The sequence below is a fragment of the Bos javanicus genome, chromosome 28, assembly GCF_032452875.1.
Source record: "Bos javanicus breed banteng chromosome 28, ARS-OSU_banteng_1.0, whole genome shotgun sequence".
Taxonomy (NCBI): domain Eukaryota; kingdom Metazoa; phylum Chordata; class Mammalia; order Artiodactyla; family Bovidae; genus Bos; species Bos javanicus.
Genome location: NC_083895.1, coordinates 15,715,716 through 15,736,188, shown reverse-complemented (window position 1 = coordinate 15,736,188; position 20,473 = coordinate 15,715,716). Strand labels below are relative to the sequence as shown.

Below are 20,473 nucleotides of genomic sequence, written 5' to 3'. Positions count from 1 at the left end.
AAACAACTTTTGTCACTCTTTCCTACATGTTGAACATATGATCTGGTTATAAATTGACAAATTACAATATTTTTATTGCCTATAACGCCAACATCGCTGACACTGCTTTATAGTATGAAAAGGAATCAATACTTACCCGAATTCTAACTCGGGCAGATTCTACTCCTGCTGGTTGTCCTGCTATAGACACCTGCAAAAGTAAAAAACACAGATTTATTGTTCTTGAATCCACATCCACTTTCTCAGCTGTCTACTCCCTCACTACCCAAAGCATCATCCAGGATAAAACAGCATCGTACAAGCATCGTCTTTATCTCGGAGTTTGTTAATAATGAAGGATCTCAGGCACCAACCCAGACCTACTTAATCAGAATCTGCATTTTAACAAGCGCTGGTGATCTGTGTCAGTTGACCAACATGGTCAACTCCTACCTCCTGGACTTACCTAAAATCTCCCGGCCCACAGGGGGCCTCCCAACCTCTTCCCATTTTCTTGTGTTCACTGCATCTTCCCCCTTTTGTTTAAACTCTTTGCACACGAGATGGGCATCAATGTGCCATGAGACTGCCACCGTATATTCACAAAGTAACGGACTACTTCCATGCTGGCTGGAAAAAAGCACTGTTGCTCCACCAGCCCCTTCTCAGGATCTTCTAGGCTTTCCTATGATCCAGCAACTGAGGAACTGCTCGTGGCATCAGGGTGAGAGGGTGGGGCTCCAGGACAGCGCTCGCATGGGTCATGCCCACGCCATGCTGTCAGCTAACGGCTGCTCTTGCTTTTCACCATGGCTTTCTGTCTAGTTCCTCGTGTATATACGCCACCGTCACCATCAGTCCCCACAGAGAAAAGACTGTGTCTCAGTCATCTTTGTGGCCAACATAGTTTCCCTGTTGTTTAGTTGCTAAATTGTGTCTAACTCTTTGCGACCTCATGGACTGTAGCCCACAAGGCTCCTCTGTTCATGGGGTTTCCTAGACAAGAATACTGGAGTGGGTTGCCATTTCCTCCTCCAGGGGATCTTCCTAACCCAGGAATCAGATGGACTGGGTCTCCTGCCCTGGCAAGTGTGTTCTCTACCCCTGAGCCACCCAGGTTCTAATATCGTGATTAGAGGAGAGAAAACTTTCAAATAATACAGAGAACACTATCTGTTCTTCAAGTACTGACAGCATTTTGATGTAGACGCATGAGCTCCATTTGTTTCCAAACCCAAGAACTAGCAAAAAAAAAAAAAAAAGGAGAGGGGCATAAAAGAGAGACATAATTCAGCCAACGTGAGAAAGTCGGACACTTGCACATCACCACTCAGGTGACCCGGGGTACCTGGAGGAGCACTCGCGTGATGCTGCAGACAGAATCCCAGCTATCAACAGGTGCCCGGACTAGGTGAGCTTTCAGATCCTTTCCTAACTCACATGCCTTCTGAGCCTTTCTGCAAGGACTTCATTTAATGTTGCCATGACAACCTTCCCTCTCTTCTACCAACCATTAAGAGATCAAGAATTTAAGGCCCATCTACAATGCATCTCTTTAAAAATGCTGAGCACTTTCAGTCTCCTTTGAGGGGGACATACAATTCATACTACCTGCCATCTTCACAAGAACTCTTTTGTTCTCATCTCCCCCAAAAGATGCGCATACAGGAAATCCAAGCTTTAATCTGTCCCATAAAATTTCACGTGAAAAGTCCCAGCACCTGGTTGCTTTTTTCTGCTTGATTATTCCTGTTGGAGTCTGGGAAGTGGATGTGGCATCCTGTTTCTTCCATCACCTTTTTAATATTGTTGCCCCCTTTGCCGATTACATGAGAATGTTCTGTGTGTGAGACATCCATCTTCAAGGTGACCCGATTGCTCTACGTGGAAATAACGTATTATTTCTTGATGTACGAAAAAGGAAAGAACAACTCATAAAAAGACATGTTTACCCCAAGGGAACAGGATTAACAAAAAGTGACCCCGTGGAAGTTCTTAGAGATTTCTTAAGATCATCTTGACCTATAAATTTTTCAATTTTACATATGTATCCTTGGCTCATAAAAAATGTTTCATTTAAAGACAAATCTGTCCAAAGAAACAGGAAGATATACTCTTTACCAAGATAATTTTTTTGGACAGTAGTATTCAAGTCAAATTAGTTACAATTACAAATAAATTACTTTTTTTTCTTTAATAGATATTATTCATGAAAATGAATTCAAGTAACTGAAAAACAGGTAAAAAAATTGCAAGAGTGAATAAATGTATCTTAGTAGAAACACTGAACAATGATAGAAAACTAGAAACAAAAATAAAGCTCAAAACTGAATAAAAAAGGATTTACAAACATTTTCACAACTTCTCTATCACTGTATGGCAAACTTTACAAAGTAGGTAAATTATTCTTGCAGGGAGGAAGAAGAGTGAGGAAGAAATCACAAAATATGTATCTCCAGGAGTAAAATGGCTTAAGGAAACCGGCACAGAGTGTAAGATTGACTATATTAAAGGCAAATGTAAAATTTTAAGGCACAATGAACAATTATAGGCACCTGGAACTCATGTATTTAATTTGGGGAAATGCAGTGTTGTAAAATTATAAAGACTAACATGAAACGTTTTCTCATTTATAATATTGATATTGAAATTCTTCAGTCCTTACAAAGTAAAATTAAAAAGTCAAAATACAGCAAGATTTTAAAAAGATCAGGGGTTATACACTTTCTGAATTCTTAAATTTTAAACTTAGATCCATTAAATACTTTGGTTTTTAAACTTAGTTAACCACTAAAAAAAAGAAAAAAAGATAATCTTTTTTGGATATTGCAAAATTTTTAATAATTATAGAATGAATAATTATTTTCTTAAAAAAGTACAACAGCAACAAAAAGGAACAAACAATAGGGATTAAGAGAAGAGATTAAAAATAATTTCAATGAAATATTAGGTGGCAGAACCTAAGAACCAGACAGACTGGATTTGAACCCACCTCCCCACTTATCAGCTATGATATCCTATGTAAATTCCCTAATATCTCTTTCCTGAGCTTGTTATGAGGATTAAACAAATTAATATTTGTAAATGATGTAGCTAAGTGCCTGGCATAGAGTAAGTGATTTAGAAGTGTTTATTAAAATAAATTCTCAAAAACAAGTATACATTTTTAAATATTTTCATTTCTCTATTGTCTCTCTCTACACGTACTTGTAGAGAGAGAACATACTAGACACACTGGCAGACTGCATGCCATCACACACACAGCTATACAGAACATAATTTTGGTTTTCCACTGACATCATAAAAGCAAATACGCTAAATTCTTGCAGTCATTACTACTTGCTCTATATTAATCAAGGTCAGTGTCTATTTCTGACGATGGCATATACACACATACGCACTTATACAGGAAGACATACACACATATACACGTTATGTACTTAAGTATATACATTGAGAGAGAAAGTATTATTTAATTACCCAACATGAGAGAACCTATGCAAATTTGAAACAGACCTTTACATCCATTGTAGAATCAAGAGCTTATTTTAAAACCCACCATTACTTTCTCCTGGTTTTTCTTCTCCAAATAGTTCTTTCTTAACAGCATGAAGTAGCCCCTTGCAGAGACAAGATTCTGACATCTGAGTGTCTTTAACATTCACTTACTTTTGTGTCTAAGACAGACATGATCATTTCCTTGGCTTCCTTAACATCTTCTTTCTTTCCAGAAACCTTAATGTGGGGATCTGTAAGAAATCAAGAACAAAGAGCTCATATGAAACCCCTAAGCTCTGTTTTAAAACTTACGTTACAATATAAGAAAAAATGATTCCATAATACATTTAATATTTGATTCATTCTAGATGTGTTATCACTGTAATAAAAACAGAAATATGTAAAATACTCAAACTGTGCATTTATCTATGCTTTTTTTCCTTCTGAGCACTGGCTAACCTATGTAACTTTAAATTTAATTGCAAAATAAGTATAGCATATAATTATTTTTTAAACAAGTGAGGCGTCTATGTATTCAATTTATTACTTCATCTCTTGGTACATTTCAGCCCCTGTTCTAAAGGCTTAAAAGGCACTGAATCATTCAATCTACACCATGGTTTGCTTCTTTCTTTTTTAAACTACCTGTATTGTAAAGCAATTTCTTTAGTGAATATCCTGCCTATTTTAAATTCCAATGGTGACGTCTCTAAAAATAAAGCATTTTTCAACTAAAAAAGAATCCCACAATGCAGTACCACTTCACAGTACATAGTTAAAATGAAACAGACAATAATAAGTGCTGTAAACCACAGTTTTGTGATTGTCTGCAGAGGAAACGAAGGCACAGAGCAGTTTAGCAACTTGCCCCAGAAAACCATTCAGGGGATGTTTATTATAATCCAGTGTCTTCCAACTCTGAATCCATACTTTAAACTATGTGATCATTTAAGAGATATTCTTATTGGCCAAAGTTGACAGGAAAAAAAAATCTTCATTCAGGAATATTTAATATTTATTCAGAATTAGTACTAAGAAAGTGACTAAGTACATGCTATGTCTGCAGGAAACCACTCATTCATTCAGTAAAGATTTTCCGAACCTCTACTATGCTTCTCCAGCAGCCTCACACTTTCAATGGAGGGGTTCGATCCCTAGTGGTGGAACTAAGAACTTACATGCCACATGCCATGACCAAAAAAAGAAAGCTGTCTGTCCACATGGACCTTACAGATTTGTGCAGGGAGGTAAAAATCAGTCAAATAAATAAATGATCTATTAGATCTAAAGAGCCTCTTCGGAGAAGGCAATGGCACCCCACTCCAGTACTCTTGCCTGGAAAATCCCAAGGACAGAGGAGCCTGGTGGGCTGCAGTCCATGGGGTCGCTACAAGTTGGACACGACTAAGCAACTTCACTTTCACTTTTCACTTTCATGCACTGGGGGCAGGAAATGGCAACCCACTCCAGAATTCTTGCCTGGAGAATCCCAGGGACGGGGGAGCCTGGTGGGCTGCCGTCTATGGGGTCACACAGAGTCGGACACGACTGAAGCAACTTAGCAGCAGCAGCAGCAAACAGCCTTTGATGAAAGTGAAAGAAAAGAGTGAAAAGGCTGGCTTTCCTCAACATTCAGAAAACTAAGATCATGGTATCTGATCCCATCACTTTATGGCAAATAGATGGAGAAAAAATGAAAACAGTGACAGATTTTATTTTCTTGGTCTCCAAAATCACTGCAGATGGTGTGATGATATTCAAAGACACTTGGTCCTTGGAGGAAAAGCTACGACAAACCTACACAGCATATTAAAAAGCATATTAAAAAGTCTCACTCCGCCTTCTTTATGGTCCAACTCTCACATTTGTAATGACTACTGGAAATATCATAGTTTTGATTAGATGGACCTTTGTTGCCAGAGTGATGACTCTTTATTAATATGCTGTGTAGGTTTGTCATAGCTTTTCTTCAAAGGAGCAAGTGTCTTTGAACATGGCTGCAGTCACCATCCACAGTGATTTTGGGACCCAAGAAAATGAAGTCTGCCACCGCCTCCATTTTTCCCCCATCTATTTGCCATGAAGTGAGTTCTTCTAAACCAAGATAAACTAGGATAAGCAAAATGACTCACTGTAGATTTTACCAAACTACACGTATTTCCTCATATTGTGATTTAACCCGCCCATCTCCACCTCACAGTCATCAAGGCCATGATTCATCAGCCCAGTTCAGTTCAGTCACTCAGGCAAGTCCAACTCTTTGTGACCCAATGGCATTATGCCAGGCTTCCCTGTCCGTCACCAACTCCTGAAGCTTGCTCAAACTCAGGTCCATCAAAACGGTGACACCAACCAATCATGTCATTCTCTTTCGACCCCTTCTCCTCCTGCCTTCAATCTTTCCCAGCATCAGGATCTTTTTGAATGAGTCATTTCTTCACATCAGGTGGCCAAAATATTGGAGTTTCAGCTTCAGCATCAGTCCTTCCAATGAATACCCAGGACTGATTTCCTTTAGGATAGACTGCTTGGATCTCCTTGCAGTCCAAGGGACTCTCAAGAGTCTTCTCCAACACCACAGTTCAAAAGCATCAATTCTTCGGCACTCAGCTTTCTTTATAGTTCAACTCTCACATCCATACATGACTAATGGAAAAAACCATAGCTTTGACTAGATGGACCTTTGTCGGCAAAGTACTGTCTCTCCTTTTTAATATGCTATCTAGGTTGGTCATAGCTTTCCTTACAAAGAGCAATCAAGTTTTAATTCCATAACTGCAGTCAGCATCTGCAGTGATTTTGAAGTCCAAGAAAATAAAGTTTGTCACCATTTCCATTGTTTTCCCATCTATTTGCCATGAAGTGATAGGACCAGATGACATGATCTTAGTTTTTAGAATGTTGAGTTTTAAGCCAGCTTTTTCAACTCTCCTCTTTCTCTTTCATCAGGAGGCTCTTCAGTTCCTCTTCACTTTCTGCCATAGGGGTGGTATCATCTGCATATCTGAGGTTACTGATATTTCTCCTGGCAATCTTGATTCCAGATTGTGTTTCATCCAGCCCAGCATTTCTCATGATGTACTCTACATATAAGTTAAATAAGCAGGGTGACAGTATACAGCCTTGATGTACTTCTTTCCTGGTCTGGAACCACTCTGTTCTTCCCTGTCCAGTTCCAACTGTTACTTCTTGACCTGCATATAAACTTCTCCAGAGGCAGGTATGATGGTCTGGTATTCCCATCTCTTTAAGATGGCAATTTTCCACAGTTTTGCTGTGATCTATGCAGTCAAAGGCTTTGGCATAATCAATAAAGCAAAAATAGATGTTTTTATGGAATTCTCTTGCTTTTCTATGATCCAACAGACGTTGGCAATTTGATCTCTTGTTCCGCTGGCGTTTCTAATTCCACCTTGAACATATGGAAGTTCATGGTTCACATACTACTGAAGCCTGACTTGGAAAATTTTCAGCATTAATTTGCTAGCATGTGAGACGAGTGCAATTGTGTGGTAGTTTGAACATTCTTTGGCATTGCCTTTCTTTGGGATTGGAATGAAAACTGACCTTTTCCAGTCCTGTGGCCACTGCTGAGTTTTCCAAATTTGCTGACATATTGAGTGCAGCACATTAACAGCATCATCTTTTATGATTTGAAATAGCTCAAATGGAATTCTATCATCTCCACTAGCTTTCTTTTTAGTGATGATTCTTAAGGCCCACTTGACTTCACATTTCAGGATGCCTGGCTCTAGGCGAGTGATCACACCATCATGATTATCTGGACCATTAGATCTTTTTAGTATAGTTCTTCTGTGTATTCTTGCCACCTCTTCGTAGTATCTTATGCTTCTGTTAGGTCCATACCATTTCCTTTACTGTGACCATCTTTGCATGAAATGTTCCCTTGGTATCTCTAATTTTCATCAAGAGCTCTCTAGTCTTTCCCATTCTATTGTTTTCTTCTATTTCTCTGCATTGATCGCTGAGGAAGGCTTTCTTATCACTCCTTGCTATTCTTTGGAACTGTGCATTCAGATGGGTATATCTTCCTTTTCTCCTTTGCCTTTCACTTCTCTTCTTTTCTCAGTTATTTGTAAGGCCTCCTCAGACAACCATTTTGCCTTTTTGCATTTCTTTTTCTTGGGGATGGTCTTGATCAGTGCCTCCTGTACAGTGTCACAAACCTCCATCCACAGTTCTTCAGTCACTCTATCAGATCTAATCCCTTGAATCTATTTGTTATTCTACTGTATAATCATAAGGGATTGATTAAGGTCATACTTCAATGGGCTAGTGGTTTTCCCTACTTTCTTCAACTTAAGTCTGAATTTGTCAATAAGGATTTCATGATACGAGCCACAGTCAGCTCCAGGTCTTGTTTCTGCTGATGGTAAAGAGCTTCTCCATCTTTGGCTGCAAAGAATATAATCAATCTAATTTTGGTGTTGACCATCTGATGATGTCCATGTGTAGAGTCTTCTCTTGTGTTACTGGAAGAGGGTGTTTTCTAAGACCAGTGTGTTCTCTTGTCAAAACTCTGTTAGCTTTTGCCCTGCAAAATCTTTTGCCCTTCATTTTGTACTCCAAGGCCAAATTTGCCCGTTGCTCCAGGTATCTCTTACTTTTTACTTTTGCATTCCAGTCCAATATGATAATAAGGACATCTTTTTTGTGCGTTAGCTCTAGAAGGTCTTGTAGGTCTTCATAGAACAGTTCACCTTCAGCTTCTTCAGCATTACTGGTTCTGGCATAGACTTGGATTACTGTGATACTGAATGGTTTGCCTTGGAAACAAACATAGTTCACTCTGTCATTTTAGAGACTGCACCCAAGTACTGCATTTCGGACTCTTCAGTTGACTATGAGGGCTACTCCATCTCTTCTAAGGGATTCTTGCCCACAGTAGTAGACTTAATGGTCATCTGAATTAAATTCACCCATTCCAGTCCATTTAAGTTCACTGATTACTAAAATGTCAATGTTCACTCTTTACATCTCCTGTTTGACCACTTCTAATTTACCTTGATTCATGGACCTAACATTCTAGGTTCCTATGCAATATTGTTCTTTACAGCATCGGACTTTACTTCCATAACCAGTCACATCCACAACTGGGTGTTGTTTTCACCTTGGCTCCGTCTCTTCATTCTTTCTGGAGCTGTTTCTCCACTGATCTCTAGTAGCATACTGGGCACCTACTGACCTGGGGAGTTCATCTTTCAGTGTCCTACGTTTCTGCTTTTTCATACATGTTCATGGGGTTCTCAAGGCAAGAATACTGAAGTGGTTTGCCACTCCCTTCTCCAGTGGACCACCTTTCATCAGAACTCTCCACCGTTACCCGTCCATCTTCGGTGACCCTACACGGCATGGCTCATAGTTTCACTGAGTTTCATGATTCATAAGGTGTGACTGAAGGAGAAGCAGACAGAGAAAGGGAAGGATGGGATGGAGGAGGAAACCATTTTCTAAAGCTCCCCACCCTTAGGACCAGGATGAAGCAATCCTAATCAGCAAGAGTACACAGGGAGCTTCAGAGCCTAGGAATGGATCTAGCCTCCCAGGGAGACCTCCCAGCAGCTGGCCTCAATCTGAATCAGTGCCTACACTCCAGCCCCACACTCTCCCCAGACTGCCTCCTGCTGGCTGCCCTGGGCTCAGGCTCCACTCCTCAGCCTGTTCTCTAATCCCTCCCTCTGACCCACGCCCTGTGAAGGGATGTGGTGAAGATTAAAGACCTCAATGTTCGTTAAAACTTTCTAAAATGTTTAAGTATCAAGTTCTGACAGAATGTGGTCCACTGGAGAAGGGAATGGCGAACCGCTTCAGTATTCCTGCCTTGAGAACCTCATGAACAGTATGAAAAGGCAAAATGATAGGATACTGAAAGATGAACTCCCCAGGTCGGTAGGTGCCCAATATGCTACTGGAGACCAGTGGAGAAACAGCTCCAGAAAGAATGAAGAGATGGAGCCAAAGCAAAAACAACACCCAGCTGTGGATGTGACTGGTGATAGAAGCAAGGTCCAATGCTGTAAAGAGCAATATTGCATAGGAACCTGGAACGTCAGGTCCATGAATCAAGGCAAAGTGGAAGTGGTCACAAAGGAGATGGCAAGATTGAACATCTACATTTTAGGAATCAATGAACTAAAACGGATTGGAATGTGTGAATTTAACTCAGATGACCATTATATCTGTACCTGTGGGAAAAAATCCCTTAGAAGAAAAAGAGTAGCCCTCATAGTCAACAAAAGAATCTGATATGAAGTACACGGATGCAGTCTGAAAAATGACAGAATGATCTCCGTTCCTCTCCAAGGCAAACCACGCAATATCATGGTCATCCAAGTCTATGCCCCAACCAATAATGCTGAAGAAATTGAAGTTGAACTGTTCTATGAAGACCTACAAGACCTTCTAGAATTAACACCCAAAAAAGATGTCCTTTTCATTATGGGGGACTGGAATGCAAAAGTAGTTAAGTCAAGAAACACCTGGAGTAACAGGCAAATTTGGCCTTGAAGTACAGAACGAAGCAGGGCAAAGGCCAATGGAGTTCTGCCAAGAGAATGCACTGGTCATAGCAAACACCCACTTCAAACAATACAAGAGAAGGCTCTACACACGGACATCACCAGATGGTCAACACGGAAATCAGACTGATTATATTCTTTGCAGCCAAAGATGGAGAAGCTCTATACAGTCAGCAAAAACAAAACCAGGAGCTGACTGTGGCTCAGATTATGAACTCCTTATTGCCAAATTCAGACTTAAATTGAAGAAAGTAGGGAAACACTAGACCATTCAGCTATGACCTAATTCAAATCCCTAATGATCATACAGTAGGTGTGAGAAATAGATTTAATGGACTAGATCTGATAGATAGAGTGCCTGATGAACTATGGATGGAGATTCGTGACACTGTACAGGAGACAGGGATCAAGACCATCCCCAAGAAAAAGAGATGCAAAAAAGCAAAATGGCTGTCTGAGGAGGCCTTACAAATAGCTGTGAAAAGAAGAGAAGCCATATTTAGATGGGAAAGATATACCCATCTGAATGCAGAGTTCCAAAGAATAGCAAGGAGAGATAAGAAAGCCTTCCTCAGGGATCAATGCAAAGAATAGAGGAAAACAACAGAATGGTAAAGACTAGAGACCTCTTCAAGAAAATTAGAGATACCAAGGGAACATTTCATGTAAAGATGGGCACAATAAAGGACAGAAATGGTATGGACATAACAGAAGCAGAAGATATTAAGAAGAGGTGGCAAGAATACACAGAAGAACTGTATAAAAAAGATCTTCACCACCCAGATAATCATGATGATGTGATCACTCACCTAGAGCCAGATATCCTAGAATGTGAAGTCAAATGGGCCTTAGGAAGCATTGCTACTGACAAAGCTAGTGGAGGTGATGGAATTCCAGTTGAGCTATTTCAAATCCTAAAAGATGATGCCGTGAAAGTGCTACACTCAATATGCCAGCAAATTTGGAAAACTCAGCAGTGGCCACAGGACTGGAAAAGGTCAGTTTTCATTCCAATCCCAAAGAAAGGCAATGCCAAAGAATGCTCAAACTACCACACAATTGTACTCATCTCACATGCTAGCAAAGTAATGCTCAAAATTCTCCAAGCCAGGCTTCGACAATACATGAACGGTGAACTTCCAGATGTTCAAGCTGGTTTTAGAAAAGGCAGAGGAACCAGAGATCAAATTCCCAACATCCGCTGGATCATCAAAAAAGCAAGAGAGTTCCAGGAAAACATCTACTTCTGCTTTATTGACTATGCCAATGCCTTTGACTGTGTGGATCACAATAAACTGTGGAAAATTCTGAAAGAGATGGGAATACCAGACCACCTGACCTGCCTCTTGCAAAACGTGTCTGCAGGTCAGGAAGCCACAGTTAGAACTAGATATGGAACAACAGACCAGTCCAAATAGGAAAAGACTACATCAAGGCTGTATATTGTCACTCTGCTTATTTAACTTATATTTAGAGTACATCATGAGAAATGCTGGGCTGGATGAAACACAAGCTGGAGTAAGATTGCCAGGAGAAATATCAATAACCTCAAGATATGCAGATGCTGCTGCTGCTGCTAAGTCACCTCAGTCATGTCCAACTCTGTGCGACCCCATGGACAGCAGCCCACCAGGCTCCCCCATCCCTGGGATTCTCTAGGCAAGAACACTGGAGTGGGTTGCCATTTCCTTCTCCAATGCATGAAAGTAAAAAGTGAAAGCGAAGTTGCTCGGTCATGTCCGTCTCTTAGCAACTTTATGGACTGCAGCCTAACAGGCTCCTCTGTCCATGGGATTTTCCAGGCAAGAGTACTGGAGTGGGTTGCCATTGCCCTCTCCGGATATGCAGATGACACCACCCTTATGGCAGAAAGTGAAGAAGAACTAAAGAGCCTCTTGATGAAAGTGAAAGAGGAGAGTGAAAAAGTTGGCTTAAAGCTCAACATTCAGAAAACAAAGATCATGGCATCTGGTCCCATCACTTCATGGCAAATAGATGGAGAAACAGTGGAAACAGTGGCAAACTTTACTTTTTTGGGCTCCAAAATCACTGAAGATGGTGACTGCAGCCATGAAATAAAAAGACACTTACTCCTTGGAAGAAAAGTTATGACCAACCTAAACAGCATATTAAAAAGCAGAGACATTACTTTGCCAACAAAGGTCCATCTAGTCAAGGCTATGGTTTTTCCAGTAGTCATGTATGGATGTAAGAGCTGGACTATAAAGAAAGCTGAGTGCTGAAGAATTGATGCTTTTGAACTGTGGTGTTGGAGAAGACTCTTGAGAGTCCTTTGGACTGCAAGGAGATCCAACCAGTCCATCCTAAAGGAGATCAGCCCTGAATGTTCTTTGGTAGGACTGATGTTGAAGCTGAAGCTCCAATTCTTAGGCCACCTGATGGGAAGAGCTGACTCATTTGAAAAGACCCTGATGCTGGGAAAGTTTGAAGGCATGAGGAGAAGGGGACAACAGAGGATGAGATGGCTGGATGGCATCACCGACTCAATGGACATGAGTTTGAGTGAACTCCAGGAGTTGGTGATGGACAGGAAGACCTGGTGTGCTGTAGTCCATGGGGTTGCAAAGAGTCGGATACAACTGAGCGACTGACCTGAACTGATGTATCAGGTATTTAAGGAGAGGGGCTAAAAAAAAAAGCAGGGCAAAATGTCTGTCCAACCCCTGCAAGCTGGGAAAGCTTCCACACACACTGTTCTGTCTGCTTGCTCCTGCTTGCGTCCATTCATGCTTCCATCCTAATAGAGAAAGTCTTGTCTGTGTAAGACTCTTGCCAACTTCAACACACTTACGTAAAGAAAGTGAAAGTGTCAGTTGCTCAATCATGTCTGACTCTTCACGATCCCATGGAGTGTAGCCTGCCAGGCTCCTCTGTCCATGGCATCTCCAGGCAAGAATACTGGAGTTGGTTTTCATTTCCATTCTCTTTAATTATTTGTATTATACCCACTAAGACTCCTAGAGGCAATATTTACACAGAGCTGTCTACATTCAAAATCTTGGTCTCAACTCTCTTGAACTTTGGTAGTTTGGTAGGCAGACACTGTGTCATTAGTGTCCCCTAGAAGTGCTCACTGCTACAGTGGAGCTTGGAGCCTGGTAAATCTCAAACATGTCTGCTCATCAGACTCACTTTCTAAAACATAGGTTCCGGGTCTCTAGGACCCAGCAGTCAGCATTTTGTTGTTTTACCAAGTGATTCCTTAATCACGCATAGGACACAGCAGATCAAGCCACATAAGACATGCAACGGTAGCCTCTTATGTATCAGCCCAGTATATGTAACATAAAATGCTTCTATAGGAAAAAAAGTGTATTTTCTTACAAAATAAATTAATAGCATGTATTGAGTGCTATGATAATCTGCAAACCTATTACATTACAGGTTGCATAATCACATTAAAATTCCTATGCATCTGTATAGGGACAGGAAACCTCAGATCCAATTTAAGAAGGAATCTGATTTTCCACCATCTCTGCATCAACAGAACAAAAAACAAAATAAAAGGCAAAAAAGACTCATTTTTTTAAATGCATACATATTTCCAAGTGAAAGAGCACCATCTAGTGGCCAGAAACATAAATTATCAATGAACACAACAAAGACAATACAATCACCAGCAGCATGGAACTGTCTCCAGGGCTCAAAGCAGCACTCGTTCGGAATATGGTTCTTTAAAAAAAAAAAAAAATCAAGTCTCTGAAGTACAGAGGAAAAGATGACAAAATTCTGGTTTAGACTGCTAAAGCAGCCAGAGTATCGTAGTTTTCTTTCCCTCTTCGCTCTTGCTTAAAGGCATCTACAGGACGTGAGCTCTTCTTCCAGGTTGAACTTAATGCTCTCATCTCCAAGCCTGAAATACTACTCCTGCTTTCAATGAGTGTTACAGTTACCACTCAAGCTTGGTCCATGTACCACCACAAGGGACTACGGTGTCATTCAGACCCTTTCTGGAAATACTTAATGGAGAGATGAAAAAATCAAAGTATGAACTGTATAAATAAACATAAAAACAAGGAAAAGAACTCTTGGAGGATGGTGGAAAAATAGAAAATAAGTATGTAGTCGCCTCTTCCCCAGAACTAATGGCTTTGTAGGACCACTCTCACTCAGGCATGAAAGTTTGAAGATATTGCTCTAAAAATAAAACTGACTGCTGTGGAATCGACCCGCAAGCTCTCTGGATAGAGGGATTGTTTTAATGGATTTTGTCACTTCCACAGCTGGATCATCAAAAAAACAAGCGAGTTCCAGAAAAACATCTATTTCTGCTTTATTGACTACGCCAAAGCCTTTGACTGTGTGGATCACAATAAACTGTGGGAAATTCTGCAAGTGATAGGAATACCAGACCACCTGACCTGCCTCTTCAGAAACCTGTATACAGGTCAGGAAGCAACAGTTAGAACTGGATATGGAACAACAGACTGGTTCCAAATAGGAAAAGAGTACATCAAGGCTGTATATTGTCACCTTGATTATTTAACTTATATGCAGAGTACATCATGAGAAACACTGGGCTGGAAGAAGCACAAGCTGGAATCAAGATTGCCGTGAGAAATATCAATAACCTCAGATATGAAGATGACACCACCCTTATGGCAGAAACTGAAGAAGAACTAAAGAGCTTCTTGATGAAAGTGAAAGAGGAGAGTGAAAAAGTTGACTTAAAGCTCAACTTTCAGAAAACGAAGATCATGGCATCCGGTCCCATCACTTCATGGCAAATAGATGGGGAAACAGTGACTGACTTTAGTTTTCTGGGCTCCAAAATTACTGCAGATGGTGACTGCAGCCATGAAATTTTAAAAAAAGATGCTTACTCCTTGGAAGGAAAGTTATGACCAACGTAGACAGCATATTAAAAAGCAGAGACATTACTTTGCCAACAAAGGTCCATCTAGTCAAGGCTATGGTTTTTCCAGTAGTCATGTATGGGTGTGAGAGTTGAACTATAAAGAAAGCTGAGTGCCGAAGAATTGATGCTTTTGAACTGTGGTGTTTGAGAAGCCTCTTGAGAGTCCCTTGAACTACAAGGAGATCCAACCAGTCCATCCTAAAGGAGATCAGTCCTGGGTATTCATTGGAAGGACTGATGCTGAAGCTGAAACTCCAAAACTGATGCAAAGAATTGACTCATTTGAAAAGACCCTGATGCTGGGAAAGATTGAGGGCAGGAGGAGAAGGGGATGACAGAGGATGAGATGGTTGGATGACATCACCAACTCAATGGACACGGGTTTGGGTGGACTCCATCATGGCAGTTAGTGATGGACAGGGAGGCCTGGCGTGCTGCGGTTCACGGGGTCGCAAAGAGTAGGACATGACTGAGTGACTGAACTGAACTGAACTGAACAGTGCCAAAAAAGAAGTAGATTCTCAGCAAACTGTTGTGGAATAGATTGATGGCTCCCCTATTTTGGGGAGATGGCAGAATACAGAGAGGAGATATAAATCTGTGGAAAGAGTCAAAACCTCACAGCCATGATGACCATATGTCTTGCACTTCCCAACATAGTTTTGATTTCAAATATTCTGATCTCAGCACCTCTATAAAAGTACAGAAAACTGTCAAATATTTGTCCATATTTTTGTTTTTTAGATTCCTGCCCCATTAATCTGCTCACAGCTCTCTGGTGTCATCCTATGGAAGAGAGGAAGACTTGACAGTGATCCAACCTTCCATACGGAATATGAAGCTGTACAGACATGGATTTGATATGAGTACATTATATGTGTACCCTGCAAAATAGCCAAACCTCGGGGCAACACAGGTTTTTTATGACTCCATATGGAAATTCATAAGGACTTGGTAAGACAACAAATGTTTTCTTAAGAACATGCTAAATACCATATTTTCAGAAACAAATATTTCAAAGAGTTTGTATGTTTATTTGAGCTTAAGTGATGGATTTAAAAAGATTATCTCTTAGAACTCTGGTGTCTCCCCTCTGGTTTCCCACCCTTGGAAACAGTGCCCATCCTGGAAACATCAGAGGATATTTTACTATCTTTTCTTTTTCTCAAGTTTAAACTTCCTTTCTGTTTCATTCCTATCTCACAGCAAAAATCTACAGAATATGCTCACATCAGCCATTTAACTGTATTTATTCAATATTATGCTGCAGAAAGTAAAGTGCTATTGACACATGATGAACTGAAGCCATTGATGTTTCACCAATGATCTATCTGTAACTACTTTCCTGCTTCCATGGTTTGAGTGCTGTTGAGCGAAACTTCAATCAGAAAAATTCAAAGCAATGCTGTCATTGTCAGCATGCTCTATTGGACAGAAAAAAGACAGATAGAAAATCCTTCGTTTTAATGACCTCAGTCCTCCCACTCACAACACCCCCAAATAAAAACATCATATTAGAACTGCATGTCTGTTTATGGGGGAATATTCCATATCATGGCCTAAAATCAGGATGGCTTTTGGTACATTTTTACAAATAAACAGGGCTTCCCTGGTGATCAGAGTGATTAAAGAATCTGCCTGCCAATGCAGGAGACACAAGAGACTCAGGTTCAACCTCTGGGTCAGGAAGATCCCCTGGAGTAGAAAGCAGCAACCACTCTAGTATTCTTGCCTGGAAAACCCCATGGACAGAGGAGCCAGACAGGCTACAGTCCACTGGGTCACAGAGTCAGACACATCTGAGCAACTGATCACATAGAAACAAACAAAATGGTCAACCTGGCCTTAAGCCCATAAGAAGAGAGCACGGGGCAGAATTCACTTTCTCCTGGCTTGGAACTCTTTTCACTTTTATTTTGTGTTCTTCCTAAAAAGTCTTAGCCTTTGAACCTGACTAACCAAGGATGTTGGCTGGGGACGGGTCTGTCAACGCTGTTAGGAGTGGGTGAGTGTTGACAGGCAGAGAATTTCAGCTTCCTCTGAAATTCCCTCAACCACTGGGAATATATCCTCCGTTGGCAAGTAGTTCCAAGTAGTAATGGCCAAATTTTTTATGGAAGGAAAACTTTGGCTCTAGGATAAGAATTTTGCCCAACAGCCAACATACGTCTCAGAAAAATCTCCAGGCATCTCAAGGGCGCTGGTTGACTTGGATCACATTGGGGAGATGCTAGGAAAAGCCAGCAGATGCCACAGAGCAGCTATTACGGTTTAAGGTCTTTGACCCTGCCTAGGCTACCGAGTCCCTTCGTGCTGAGAGGAATAGTCATAGATTCTACTGTCATGGTGCTAAGTTCTGAATCCCAATTCAGCATAAACAATCTCTGTTATCGTGAAAGGTCATTGAATCTACTGAATCTCTGGAGTGTACTTTCTTCAAAAAAAATAAAGGTGGAGGGGGGGAGTTTGGTCAGATCATTTATATAATATTTCATAAATCTCAATTTCTTTGGTGTAAAGCAGTACTATCAGATTCTTAAATAAAAATAACCTCAACAAGTTTATTTTCCCATTTTGGGGGATCTCATGATAAGTGGCTCCCACCGAAGATTTGTTGTTGTTGTTACTGTTCAGTCACTATGTCCGACTCTTTGCAACCCAATGGACTGTGGTCCATCAGGGTCATCTGTTCCTTCACTCTCTCCCAGAGTTTGCTCAGATTCATGTCCACTGAGTCAATGATGCTGTTGAACCATCTCATCCTCTGCCACCCCCTTCTCCTTTTGCCTTCGATCACCCCAAAGATACCACCATCTAAAATGTTTCCAAGAAGCAGAAGATACCGGAGGGAAACACAAGTGTGTCTGAAATTGTGTTCCGCCTCTGAGTGGAAGAAGATTCGGCCCCCAACCTTGCTGACAGACTCACAAGTGGCTTCAGAGATGGCAGCTCAGGCTGGCCTTCTGTGCCGTATACTCTGGGAATGTGGAATCGTGTCACAGTAGATGAAATTCAGTGCTCACCTCACCGTCATCTCCTGCAGATGGAGCTTGTAAGCGTAAAACATGTGCAGTGACAAGCCCAGAGGGATTGGGATTCCACCTCGCACCCTACTGAGCTATGTCACTATTCACAGCTAGAAACCATCCATGTCTGCTATTCTGATCACTTTTCCTTTAGGCTGCAAAGTGGGTTTGCTGATCAGCAAAAGCAGATTAAACTTACGGTCAACTGGCCATAGCTCGTGTATTTCTGTGAAACTAAAGAGTTCCCTGTAACTTCCTGAGAAACAGACTTTCCTTTTTAGGGGGGGAAAAAAGTGTGATATGGGTCAAATACATACCAGTATCACCTTTTTAAAGTAAAGATATATATTTTATCCAGAGAGAAAACCTCATCCAACCTGACTGGGAATAACTTGAAAAGAATGAAACAGAGTAACAGGAAATCGATACACTTGAAGCTTATTCTGTAGCCAGTGATACTCCAGATTCTTTCAAGGAATACTCTTTGACAACAAGAATTCCAATAAATTGAGTTAGAATTAAAATAAAAGGGCAAGAAGTATATTTGGACAGGGGTAGAAGAGTCCAAGCTGTAAGTATTTAAGTATTTAAGGCAAACTGTTGTTGAACTAACAGTCGGATAGTATAACTGGGATCAAGAAAAACAAATTCACCTGTAAGTATTTCCTAAACAACTATGCTGCTTAGGGTAAGGCATAAGCGCATGCTTATTTATTTTAAAACAAACAACAAAAAAAACTGGGCTTCCCTAAGGGCTCGGTGGTAGAGAATCCACCAGTCAATGCAGGAAACACAGGTTCTATGCCTGATTCAGGAGGATCCCATATGCTGAGGGGCAACTGAGCCCATGCACCACAACTGCTGAGCCATAGAGCCACAGCTACTGAAGCCCACGTGCCCGAGGGCCCGTGCTCTGCAACAGAGAAGCCACTGCGGTGAGAAGCCCTCACACCACAACCAGAGAAAAAGCTTGGGCAGCCACCAAGACCCAGCACAGCCAAAAATAAAAATAAACGTCTAAAAAAAGATTAATCTCCTTACTAGTCAACTAGAAGAGAAGAAGGCTGGATACTGAGATGTGAAAAACCAAATGTATTTTAAATTCAAAGACCTAATTTTCAGAAGAATAAAAGGTTTGCACTGTTACCTACGATCAATTTACATACCATGATGCCCCTAGATAACTTCCTATCAAAATTCTATTCGGAAGAATGAAAGTATACGCAACAGAGAAATGGGATTCTTGACTTGACAGTGGCATGAACGACAGAAGCAAATCAAAAGACGAGAGAGGACAGCAAGCTCCTCAAGACATTTTCAGTTCAACTGTTTGGCAATGACTGGAATGAGGTGTCCTACCCTCTTTGGTGATGAACACTTCAGGCAAGTTCCTGCTGAATGCAAGGAAAGGGTGAATTCACATCCCAGGATGGAGCATATGGACTCTTTATCAAGTTGGTAGGAAAGAGCTATCAGCTTGAGAAAATCCAAAGCTAGCTAGAAGATATAAAAGAGCTTTTGCTGACGGAATACCAGCATTTCCAACAAAATCAGCAATAAAAGAGTTCCAAATCCACTGATAATATGCTGTGATAATTGTTCTCTTCTGATGTTTCAGCTTTGGGAGGAAATAAGGCATAAGAGATGAAGGAGGTCAATCAGGCACATATTTCTTTTCTGTTAAGATTCCTATGTGCCTTATCACAGCTATTTATTTAATCAGAAACAGTTTTAGGAACTCAGCAAAAAGCTAGAAATAATCTCAGAGAAAAACAACAAAATGCAAAAAGCATAAAGCAAACTTGAGGCATAAGATGAGAAAATCAAGAACAGATGTACTTAAGGAGTGTGAGAATTGAGAAAAGGTTAATGACTTTATTTTATAAACCGCCTTATCTTATGCAGTGTAAACTCAACTCCATGCATAACTGCAGGGTTGCCGTTCAGGTGGGGTGGCGGCGGGGGAGGGGGCGAGGAAAAAATCAAAAGCACAAAAGAAATGGGACACGGAGGGTGAAAAAAAGAAAGTTAAAAACACCAAGCCTAACGCAATTAGTTTCTTGAAGCCTTTTGGTATCTGAGGCTCTACACTTCAGAAATACGAGGATTCTGAGAAGAGAGACGCAAGGAAACAAAATGCCAGGAGGAGATCTGGAACCTTCTGAATGGTTTATATTGGGTTGGCCAGAAAGTTCACTCAGGTTTTTCCGTTACCTCTTATGGAAAAACCCAAACGACCTTACTGACCAAGCCAGTGCATAACAATTCTACAGCAAGTATGAGCAATGCTAGGTTACTTCAAGAGAGAACGTTCTCATATGTGTGGTCGAGAAAGGGACAACACTTGTGACAAAGTGGGGACAAAGCCACGGGGCCTGACAGAATCAGTAACGTGAGGACTCGGGAGGAGGAAGGGCCATGATTTCACAGAAGAGAGCTGGACTGAATGCCTGCACTCTGGAGTGGAACTCGAGTCCCAGCTGATACCAGTGGCCCATCTGAGAGAAGAGGGAGCTTTGAGGAGGAGATGGAGCTTGTGGTGGATAAAGCAT

The 20,473-nt window shown here is 41.0% G+C and overlaps 1 protein-coding gene across 3 annotated transcripts in view; it reads right to left on the bottom strand.

Moving 5' to 3' along the window:
• BICC1 (BicC family RNA binding protein 1) overlaps window positions 1–20,473 on the bottom strand; it is a 351,357-nt gene that overhangs the window by 56,239 nt on the left and 274,645 nt on the right. For all 3 annotated transcript variants that reach the window (XM_061405016.1, XM_061405017.1, XM_061405015.1), the window contains exons 4-6: window positions 3,649–3,728; window positions 1,701–1,859; window positions 137–190 (exon numbers count right to left, since the gene is read on the bottom strand). In XM_061405016.1, the coding sequence (XP_061261000.1) occupies window positions 137–190; window positions 1,701–1,859; window positions 3,649–3,728 (293 nt within the window). The remainder of the gene's footprint in view (window positions 1–136; window positions 191–1,700; window positions 1,860–3,648; window positions 3,729–20,473) is intronic.